Source organism: Pagrus major, chromosome 14 (genome assembly GCF_040436345.1).
Source record: "Pagrus major chromosome 14, Pma_NU_1.0".
Taxonomy (NCBI): Eukaryota; Metazoa; Chordata; class Actinopteri; order Spariformes; family Sparidae; genus Pagrus; species Pagrus major.
Genome location: NC_133228.1, coordinates 8,354,741 through 8,366,595, shown reverse-complemented (window position 1 = coordinate 8,366,595; position 11,855 = coordinate 8,354,741). Strand labels below are relative to the sequence as shown.

The 11,855-nt window shown below is 40.8% G+C and overlaps 1 protein-coding gene across 1 annotated transcript in view; it reads right to left on the bottom strand.

The window, feature by feature from the left end:
- Positions 1–88: 88 nt before the first annotated feature.
- cdk17 (cyclin dependent kinase 17) overlaps positions 89–11,855 on the bottom strand; it is a 41,609-nt gene continuing 29,842 nt past the window's right edge. The window contains exons 5-17 of the mRNA XM_073480913.1: positions 8,376–8,501; positions 7,598–7,654; positions 7,382–7,496; positions 7,025–7,119; positions 6,390–6,452; positions 6,009–6,132; positions 5,702–5,822; positions 4,838–4,935; positions 4,604–4,709; positions 4,296–4,338; positions 3,861–3,951; positions 3,666–3,743; positions 89–3,312 (exon numbers count right to left, since the gene is read on the bottom strand). Of these exons, the coding sequence (XP_073337014.1) occupies positions 3,272–3,312; positions 3,666–3,743; positions 3,861–3,951; positions 4,296–4,338; positions 4,604–4,709; positions 4,838–4,935; positions 5,702–5,822; positions 6,009–6,132; positions 6,390–6,452; positions 7,025–7,119; positions 7,382–7,496; positions 7,598–7,654; positions 8,376–8,501 (1,158 nt within the window). The 3' untranslated portion in view covers positions 89–3,271. The remainder of the gene's footprint in view (positions 3,313–3,665; positions 3,744–3,860; positions 3,952–4,295; positions 4,339–4,603; positions 4,710–4,837; positions 4,936–5,701; positions 5,823–6,008; positions 6,133–6,389; positions 6,453–7,024; positions 7,120–7,381; positions 7,497–7,597; positions 7,655–8,375; positions 8,502–11,855) is intronic.

Sequence of the window (11,855 nt, the reverse complement as noted above, 5' to 3'; positions counted from 1 at the left end):
TCACGTGGCTTCCGTAGATTCATTATAGCTGCCATACACACCACTGAAAGAATGACTGCAGCACAGACGGTTTATGAAACAGATTAAATTTACTTTCGATGGTTATGAGAAATAAATAGTTCCAGTAAAAAGAGTCACACACCAACTGTTGACCGGCAGCTCAGTGTTTCAGAGAGGTCGAATTCACAACACAGCAGGCCTTCCATGCATCAGGCACGCACACGCATACACACACATACACACGTTCAGACATGTTCACATAAAGTCAGGTCATTCATACATTTGAAAAAGTTTTACAGTTTTACAATGATAAATATTAAGCCGTTGTAGAAATCTCCTTTAATGCATGTCACTGCTGTTCATGTCAAGAAAAACTGCTATTAGCAGAAACACCATTTGCAGCTAACAGTGGAATAATCCTGCACGGGCATGTTTACAAAATTGGGAAAAAAACTCAGCATCCAAACACTTAGATACAGTTTTTGGGAAATACAATGAGGGAAAGAAGGTTTGCTCATTTTAAAGCTACCTGGGGAGAAATGATGGGGCAATGGGTCAATGTAATACAGGATATAAACCATTAATATAATGACTTTCTTTTCCTGTGAACATAATAATTGTGACATTACTTTAAATGTAAACCATTAACAGCATCTTCCATCTGTATTTGTTCTGTTGTGAGCTTTAATTTATCAAACTATGAGCTCATTTATTGATCCACGTTGAAAAGAGTTTTCAATTACTGAAATAATGAGAAATACAGTATGTTTACAGGATTATCACATTATTAGTTGCAAACTGTTAAAGTTAATGTTTGTTACATTGATTCTCTCAGCCATTAATTTAACTTTATCAAGCATTAGTAGAGCTTCCAGCACTTTTCGCTGAAACAGAGAACTCCATTGTTGCTCAAATCCTTTAAATCTCAACAGACAATAATTGTGAAATTTTCCAGTAGCTGTTGAGCAAAAAAGCTGCTGTGACAGGAACATCTCCCTCAGGTATTCAATGTTCAACCTGTGATGTTCAATGCATTCCTGCTGTTTTAGTGCAGAAGCCTCTGCACTGCACTCAGTTCTTTTAAATGCTACTGTGAGTGTACAAAGTGCTCTCTCTACCTTTTCCACGATGGACTTCTCCCTGTGTGACTGCTGAATTTTGGAGCAAAATGGCCACTCTGGTGGTCTTGCTTTTTGATTCAGAAAGTCCGACACAAAAAAACACAAATTTGTTCCAGTTTACCACAAATAAACTGCATTTTGGGAAATAGATGGTAAGATCGATTCTGCTCTCATGTCTGTAAAATAAACATGTAGCTTAGCTTAGCTTAACATAAAAACAAGAAACAGAAGGACACAGCACGCCTGGTTCTGTCTAAAGGTTAAAAGACCTTCCTACCAGCAACCTCTGAAGCCTCTGAGACATAAGGAGGCAGATGTGTTACCTCAGAGCCAGGCTAGCTTTCCCCCAACTTTCTTCTTTGCGCTAAGCTAAGCTAAGCTAAGCTAAGCTAAGCTGAGCTAAGCTAACATGCTCCTCGTGCTAGCTTCAAATATACTGTACAAACACAAGAGTGGCATCAATTTTCTCATCTAAATCTTGCAAGAATGCAAATACAAATATTTCCCAAAATGTCAAGTTGTACCTTTAAAATGATGAATCACTTTGTGCTATCACACGGCTGCTGGAAATATCTGGACGACACCTTTGTTGGTCCTCAAGAATAAGACAAATACTGCAACTAAACTGAGCCAGGAATGAAAAGCACACCAGTGGGCATTTAAGTGAAGGTGTTGAAGTGACTTTCTTCAGTAAACATGCAGTCAAAAGTGAGATTTCTCAAATGGCTTCATCTGTAGCATCACTGTCAGTTGCAAACAACACAGCGGGCAGTTAATTCTAAAATTTCAATTTGAAATCTTTTTTTTTCCTTGTGTACAAATGCTGGAGAGCGCAGTGGTCCGCCGCCAACTGGAAAACAACCATTTTACTTCTGAACATCTCATCCCGATCCCCGCCAGCCCCTCCCTCCGAGAAACATGCCACATTGATGCTGTTGTTTCACATGGAGAGGTCAAAGGTCACAGACACAGAGAACACATCTTAATACTGTTGGGTAAACTCGGCCGTGTCGAGGCCCGGGTCCCTGATTCCAAAAAGAAAACACACTTAAGTGCAGGTTAAAAACAAAGAGTTACTGCGGTGAGAGAGCGAGAACGTGTAGCTTGCATGTATTTTTTTTAAAAAAAAGCACTGAAGTCCTGGCAGTTTTGTGAGGGGTTGAAGGGAAGGCTTGCTGGCTTCCTGTGGGATGTCACATGACTTCCTGTTCAGCTTCAGTATCCCTCTCTTTCATCTGTGCTTTTCACTCGTCTTCAGAACTGCCTGCCTCCCCCTTCCTCCTCAGTTTTGGTCCTGGTGCTGAGCCAGAATGGGCAAAAGAACAAAAGAACCAAACGTTGGTTTCATGTTCTCCCAGTTTGATTGGACTCTGTGTGTGCTTCTTTAACCCGCAGACCAAAATTGATACCACAATCCATTCACAGTCTTGCTTTCTGACCCTCAATGTAAACCTCCAGAGGGCAGCAGGGCCTCCAGAAGCAGAGTCCGACTGAAATGTTTCAGAAAAATGACAATGAGGAATCCAGAGAAACCGTTTCTCCCCCAACCAAGACCAACAAGCCGTCCCAGTCTTTTAAAAACCTGGAAATGTTTAGTCACGGAAGCTCGAAGAAAAACAAAACATAAACTCCAAATATATATAGATATACATATTTATAAAAAAAAGAAAAAATCTGAAGAAACTGAAGCGTTCGGTCTCCAAGTACGACAACAAGAACAACAACTTGGATCACAGCGTCAACATCAACATCAGTGGAATTCTAACTCAACGGAAGCCGGAGAATCGTAGTCAGAAGAAAAACAACATTAACCTTACTGACTGCTCAACTGTGCATGGCGTCTCGAGTTCACATCATGTACACACACGCACACACACACACACACACACATGCACACACACGGTGTGTTAAATACAGACAGTAGTAGTTTAGCAGCAAATAATTCAACCTCACCCCGCCCCCCAATAAATAAACACAGTCTCAAATAGATTCAACCCAGAGTCACTCGCTCAGAGGGGTGTGTGTGCGTGTTTATGTGTGTGTGTGTGCAGGTAAGGGGTGGGGTTAATCCGAGGGGAGGTGGGCTCATGCGAGAGGTTGGTGGAAAGTCATGAAGAAGCTGGGAAGTCGACCATCCTCTTCATCAGACATTAGAAGAGCATGCTCTGCCTCCTGTTGATCTTGCCGTTACCTGGAAGAAAAGAAAAGGACAGACCCTTTTTTTAATCTGTGTCTTGTGTGTTATGTGAGCGTAATATTTAATAACTACAGTAACCCTTTAACATTCATGCACCTCGGTTATATGTAATCATTACAGTTCCCAACAGTTGCTCGGTAACAGTAATTTTGTGGAGCTAAAGCTGAAGTTATCAACATTCCCTTGTAGTATTACGTCTTCACAATAATAAGCCTGACATTGCCTGATACTGTTTCATTACCAGTTGAAAGTTCCTCGAGTACGATCGAGTAAGAGAAGTTTTATTTCTTTGTCTGATGATCGAACCAGATTAAATCCTGAAGCATCTGGATGTGATCCCCACTCACCTGACTCTGGGTACGAGGAGTTCCTGTAGCCCGGATCTCTCTGCAGCTGCACTTCTTTTAATGTGAATATTGATATAACTGCAACACACAGAGGAGAGATTCAGTCTACAGAAAACATCAGGAAAAATGCAGTAAATTAGCCTAAAGAAGACAGACTGCAGCTTTATTCAGCCGTGTGTGTGTGTGTGTGCTCACTCTCAGGCAGTGTGTGAACACTCATCCCCAGCTGCCTGAAGTAGGAATGTTTCATGGCCTCTTCAGCTGAAATCCTCTTCTTGGATTCGTACTGTGGAGACAGAAGCAGGAAACAATTCTGACAATTCTGTGGCTGTTGTATCTGCAATCATCGATTTTGTCAGATAAACTGTGACGAACTAAAACACATTAGAAACAGGCGCCCAATATGTTCAGTGAAAACACTGTGTAAGGGAAACACTGATAGAGTTACGCCTCCTGCTGTCTACAACTGGTACTGAAGGGATGTTCGATTATTAGGCATTTTATCTACAGTATGTTAGTTTAATGTGAAACAGTGCTTCAATATAAGAACATTAAAATCAAAAAACATCAGGTGTGAAATACATTGTCGTGAACGGCATTCTGGGTATTATGAAGGAGGTAAACACTCACTTTGAGGAAAGACAGCAGCAGCTCGATGCCTTCACTGTCCAGCCTGCAGGAGACAAAAGGAAGAGCAACATTTAACTGTCTGCCTGCAGCTCGGCCTGATGGGAATGTGAGGGCTCATGGGAGGAAGGAAGTGAAAGACTGTCTGTGAAATGTTCCACAGGAATTCCTGCCCATGGCGCTCACACACATGAACACACACCATTACTGCATGTATGTGCGGGGTCATTGGAGCATAAAAAAGAAACAGACGCAGAGACAGGAACATGCACGACCACACACACACACAAACACAAACACACACACAGTACCTGGGAGCATGGTTGATTATCGGCTGTGGTTTATATTTGGGGAAGTTGTAGGATTTAAACTCTTCGATGGAGGTGATTCCCGGCCAGTTCTCCTCTGTGGGAGTGCCTGAAGTCACAGAATTACAGCCTATCACATATACAGTGTTTCACCTTGTCCAGGTAAACGGGTACATTATAACATGTGATGAGGCATTCATGCTACTATGGTGATCTGGCCTGGCAGGAGTTACTCACCAAGTAACCTGAAGATGAGGTGGAGCTCGTCCTCCACGGTGGAGCCGGGGAACAGCGGCCGACCTGCAGCCATCTCATAGAATATACAACCAACACCCCTGCAGACACACACACACACACACACACACACAGAACAGCAAATTCATTCAAGGGATGTAAATAATAACTATTTTTATATTATATTCATCTGGTAATTACTTTCTTGATAAACTGATTCACTGTTTGGTGGATACAATGTCAGAATATAGGGGAAAATGCCCATTTAGAAAATAAGTAAATATGGATTTTGTCAATACTTATTATTCTTTGTATTACTTCTATGGGAGGTAATCATGCTCTTAGTAAGTACAGTTCCCATGATGCTTTGGAGGATGTAATTTGGAAGTATAATGTTGCCACAGAGTCAGTCAGCTTTGGGCTAAACTAAATTTTGGCAAATTGCCACCATTAAAATACATGGAATTAGCTATTAGCAGTTCCTTTCTGTATTATGCCCATAGGTTTATAATCAGCAATCACTGGAGCGTCATTTTATTTATGTTCATTTGAGATACTGACATCTCTCGGGAAGTATAGGTCATACTGAATCTCAAAACAGGTGTATCATGTCTGTGCATTCAGATTTAATTGATCTGACTCAACGGAGTATGACTTTCAACGCAAACTGTGGCAATTGGGCACTAAGGACCTCCATGAGCTGAAGCTCCAACTGCTGGACATGACAAATGACACAGTGATGTCAGGAGCAATAGGAGCAGCATCTGCAAAAGTAGCAAGCAGTACTCACTAACCTTTATGATTATCTTTGCCTATTTTTATTATCAGGCTGAATCTTTAGTCTATGAAATACATATACACACATACCACATGTCAATCTGTGTTGAATACTCAGAGGATCCCAGTAAAACATCAGGAGGCCGGTACCAAAGAGTCACCACTTCATTGGAGTATGTTTTAGTCGGGACAGACTTGGCCCTCGCCAGACCTGTCAACCCATCAAAAACATGAGCAGACATTAGGATTTTTACACAAAGAAGAAGCATTATATCTGTAAAGAGCACTACTAGAAATAATCAAACGATTTTCAAACTTTTCTTCCCAAATTTACATCAAGAACAGCAGAAACACTCAGGCTCCTGCATTCTCCACTGCGCCTAAAACAACATCTTACCGAAATCAGCCAGTTTGAGTTCCCCTTTCTCATTGATGAGGAGGTTTTGAGGCTTCAGGTCCCTGTGGAGAACTTTCCTCTTATGACAATATGACAGCCCTCGTAAAATCTGGAACAGGAAAACCTGCAAACATACGTAAACACGTGAGTTAAGTTGCTGGAACTATTTTTGTCAAAGGGTCATTAACTGATGCAACATTTTAAAATGTGCTCCTGGCAAAACACTATGCAGCCTCATCTCTACTGAACACACACAGAAAAGAGGAAATAAAAGCTCTCAGAGTTGAGAGAATGATTTTTCCACTGCAGAGGGGAAAAAAAGAAGAAAAAAGAAGAAGCATATAAAGTGTAATCATCAGTAATAGTAAGAGTCGTACTGACCTTCACATTGTGCATGCTCATTATGTTTCCACAGTCATCCATGTACTGCTTCAGGTCCTTATCCTACCGGGAGAGATGACGCCATCAGACAGGAAGTAGGTACAATGACACCAAGAAATCTTGTTTTGCAAATCACAATGTGACTTTATCACATGAATTTCACCTCGTCATTCTGACTCATCAATCTGCTGTTTCACACATATACATATACTCATAAAGCAGTTATTATGTTTGTTTATTTTTCTGCTCATTTCCTTCCTGTTTTACATCACTGTGCATAATGTCTAACTGCTTTCATGTTCTTGTTTCAGAATATATAAAATAATGACAAACTTATATTGCTCTAATACAGATTTTCAAAACATTATGATCAACATTATCAACTGCGATGATTTGGGATTATAGACTGGAGTGTTTTCTCTGCTGTTTGGAACTCAATAGGAATAAATTAAACTGAGAGGGTTGGCAAAAGGGAACAAAATCTTTAATTGTGACTAATTCTGGAATGGTCCTTTAAGAAATGTCTAATATAAGCAGTATAAACACTAATGTGTTTTTATATCTGGTATTTTGTCTGTAAAGCTTGCCACAAAGACCATCATGCATTGAGCATACGGAGAAGCAGAGGGTCTTACCAGGTACTCGAAGACGAGCGTGAGGCTTTTGTCAGTGTGGACGATGTCGTGTAGCGTCACGATGTTGGCGTGTTTGAGGTCCTTCAGTAACGACACTACAGAGACAATGACAAACAGATGTTTACACAAAGAGAAAAACATGTAACACTTTTTTAATGACAACAGCCGGTGACTGAAATTTATTGGACAAATGTTATTATTTATTTTTTAGTTTTATGCTTTGAGCACCACAAATTAAATTATTTTAACAAGCAACACATCATGTTACTTATGTTATTTGGTTGAATGTATCACTTTACTAGTGATAAAATTAGTTAAGATGCTTCATGTAGCATTGAATAGACAAATGCTGAATACCTTCTCTGATGGCGGTGCACGGCGCTCCCTCCTCGTGCTCCAGCCGGATCTCCTTCAGCGCCACCAGGTTGTCCGTCAGTTTACTGCGTCCTTTAAATACTGTGGCGTAGGTTCCCTGGAAGCAACACAGATAATGGATCAACATTACTGAATTTAGGTGATTTGTGCAATATGTTTCCTTCCCTAGTGTCAGATGGGATTTCAGGACTTCCTTACCTCTCCCAGTTTGTCCAGCTTAATGTACGTTTCCAACTTCCCAAAACCAATCTCCGACTGAGGAAAAGACAGAGGACAAAGTCAGGATTTAGCACAGATTAAGTTATGGGGCCATGTATAAGACAAGGTTAAAGTTGAATGGTATATTGCGCAGTATTTTTTCATTAAGGAACTGAAGTTGTACAAAATCTTTAAGATACCCCTGATATAAACTCAAAACAGAATGCAGGTGTGTTGTATTCTGGTCATTTTTTCTGTTACTGTTCTTGTAGAAATTGCTCTCTCTGACTCTTCTGTGATCGATTTCACTGTGTATTGGTGTTGAACGATCGTGCAGGAAAGCAGCTCTCTTTGTCTTTGGGTTAGGGTTACGGGAACCACTATTGGTTAATTCGGCATTCTTTCAATGGTGCTAATTTGCCAAAATGTCGCTCTTTTGATTTTGTGCAGTGTTTTTTTTACCTGATCTTTTAGAAAGGATCAAAAACGTTTTGCACTAGTGATTACTTTTATAAACTCAGGTGTCGCTGTTGGCAAACTTGTAATATGCATAAACCTCATCTGCAACAAAGCTGCATGATCACACAACTGCTGAGTATCATGATCTAATTTGATGGGCAAAAGGCAGGAGGTGAGCGCTCATGACTCTAGATTAATCCATCCTAGTCTCACATCGGGCCAGTTTCCATGGTAACTTGCACAAGGGAAATCTGGTAACAGCGCTGCAAAGCAATAAATGGTAGCACACACACAGACACAAAAACACACAGGCACTGACCAGTGAGGCTCGGCGGGAGCGTCGGCTGAGCGGCTGGTCGAAGGGCGGGCTGCTCAACTGCAGCTTCTCCAGGTAACCGTCGGGAATTCGGATGTCAGCAGGCAGAGACAAGCGCTTGTTGAGGTCCTGAAACACACACAGGTAAAGAAATGTTTAAACAAGACCCATTATGATTTTTTTGTTTTTGTTTCCTTTCCTTCAGTGTTTTATATACTATAGCATGTTAAAGATCTTGAAAGTTAAAAAGGTCAAAGTCTGCACCAACAGAAGCTCCTCTCTCCCACAGAAAACACTGCTCCTGAAACACCTCGTTAGTAGTCCCGCCTTTAATTCTGTAACTTTGTGACATCACACCTCACCGTGTCCGACATTTGCATATTTCATGCCTAGCTCCTAGTTTGGCACATAAGAATTGATTTAGCACAGCTGTTCTTCTGTTGTGCTGGGTCAGCCATGTGTGAAATGACCAATCAGAGCAGACTGGGTATTCAGGAGGTTCAGACAGAGGGGGAATACAGTGCTGCAGCACTGGACAGTATAAGAGAACTGATGTGTTTTTTGCAGGTGCATGTAAATTATTAGGTCAAAAAGATACAGTAACACTTGTAGTAATATAGTATAGAACTTTATTAGATCGACCCGTTATGACTTGTGGCTTGGCTTGTGGCCTTCATCAGGCCAGTGCGCCGTCTAATAAATTTGTTTTATGTACTACAAGTGTAGCTGGGGCTTCTTGACCTCTTTGACCTTTTTCCCTTCTCCATGCACCTTGGAGGTAGACGAAGTTGCGCAAGAAACCCCTACTCTGCTACTCATACTTATTAAATTCCAAAACACACACTAAGTTAACCACATGAGTTGATGGTTATGAGCCACACTGTTGCTTTTCTGCACACTCTTGTACATGAGAAAATACTTTGCTGCATGCCTATCATCTATATGTGGTTCGGGGCATGTTTCAGCAGCAAGCAGCACAAGACAATATAGGCTAGTCCACCCACCCACTACCACCCACCCACTACCACCACCGACACACCCACCCACCCACACACACACCCACACACACACACACACACCCACACACACACACACACACACACACACACACACACGTCGAAAATAGCTCGCTCTCATCTCCTCCTATTCCCTGAGAGAGAAGACAGAGATCAGGTCGATCACCATCTTATGGAGGGTAAAAATAAGAGGCAGCTGGTCGAGGCGTGACTGTGGCTGCACGGTACAACCTTTGTGAGCACAAATCAGATTGTGAAAACAAAACAGCGAGAAAACCAGGCGAGAATAAAAACAAATAATACATGTGTTTATTAATGTTTATAGCTCATATTCACAGTCTGCATTCACACTGCAGGCTGTCGCTGTCAATATTACCGGGCTCATATTTTATTGTTGTGGACGAGTGATCGTATCTATTCTGGGATCAAAATCAAGAACTGAAATAATGCTGACTGATGTGGAGAAAAACAAGGCAGAGTGGAGTAAAAATACAGTGAGAGAAGACGTTGCATCTGTTTGGTTATCATACGCACGTTTTAAGTTTGGCCTCTCCACAAATACCATCGACTCATCCTCTCTCATTTCATAACTGTAGTCCTTTGTCCTCTCTGACAGTGCTGCTCAGAGAAGATGCCAGCATTATGACAACTGAGAGTTCAAATAAAAGCTCTGACTATGTGGAGCATATCGGTGTCATGAAGAGGTGAAGTATTATATAATATGTTCTGTACTGCTTGTCCTCTGATGTAAGATGGTGTCTGAAAAATCATCAGTCAACAACAGATTTAGTCCGGCCTCTCAGCATCTCATCTATTTTTATTACATTTCCTTCAGACTCATGTTGTTCCTTCAGTTTTTGCGAAGCACTTTGTCATCCTGGCTTGAAAAATTATTAAGTGTTGATAGAATGAATCAATTAGTGAATCAACAGAAAATTTAACAGCAACAAATTGGTAATCATTTCACTGTTCAGTTATACATCAAGAAAAACTTCCGTACATCCTCTGGAGCCAGCTAAAATTTGAAGATCTGCCGCTTGTCTCCAATTTTACATCATTTAAAATTTTGTATCCTAAGCAAGCTGTTTGAAGATTTTGGGCTCTGTGTACTTGTGATAAGCATTGCACCTTACTTTCTGACTAAATCACTAATCAACTAATTGAAAAGTTAATAGAAAGTTGAATTGAAAATTAAAATATTTGTTAGTTGTAGCTGTAATTGTAGACTTAATCTGTTATTTTCACTTTGGATCCACTACCTCAAATTTATTAGCACCTACATTACGTCTGACAAACTGTTACAGACCTGGGATTTGTATTTACCACAGTGGTGTTGCATATTAATATTATTGGTTATTATTACTGATATTGGTAATAATGTGATGTTGAGATTTAAATATAAAGTTATACAGTTATATATAACACTAAAACTTAACATTACACCGTGCATATTGAACAAATGGATTCATGTACTGCTTTGTTGACTTGATAAACAGTGTCTCCTTAGATTATGAAAGATGTGATGTGTTTAGGTGACAGGCTGTGAGTGTAGAGCCGCTACGTAACTGCAAAACTGAAAAAAATCTGACTGTCTGGTAACAAGCGTCAGTAAGTGAGCGCGTACACCATCCTTAACCTCTTTACTGACACAATACAGCTTCATTTCAACCTCTAGCGGTATCAAACCACAGGAAGAGCAGCACACTGAAGCTCATGTAACAGAGCTTTTGTGTGTTCCACCAGGTCAAGTGATTATCACCACATCCTTCACCTTGCCTTTTTTTGTGCACCTGCAAATGAGATAAACACTCCAAACGACTGAAAATTAGGTCACCGCGTGTGTGTGTGTGGGTGTGTGGGTGTGTGTGTGTGTGTGTGTGTGAGACAAAACATCAAGGATGTCAAGGTTTGGTTATTGTCACATATGCTCCTCTGCCAGCAGGGGGCAGGAGGCCTCCAGGCTGAGATGCTCGCTCTTTTCAGAATAAAACTTCCTAAATATTTATAAAGATGATGATTTCTTGGGAATGTCTGCAAGTACCGTCGTATAAGCCTACATAAAGCCAACATTTAGCTTTATTTTATTTATGGAATAGAGGTTTACAGCCTTTTCTAGCTTATGTAATGGTTAGTGTGAAACAATATAACACAAGTCCGAGAAATTAATGGTGGCTCACGGCCAAAAATGTCTGAAAATGCAGAGAAAAACCACGGTGAAATGAGAAAGTAGCAAGGAAAGAAATTTCCCCTGATGCTAAGATTTTTTGTCCATTCATCTTGTTCATATTTTATTGCTGAGCTTGAGTAAGTGGCTGGTGTACCCAGCGGGCCACTGAATAAAAATGCATCATCTTCATCTCTGGTTAGTATTTAAAAAGCTTGTTCTGGTCGCTGAACAGCTCTTGGTTTTGAAAAGATGTGCGCCAAAACAAAACCTGAAAACTGGAGGGGATGGAGTCTTCTGGAA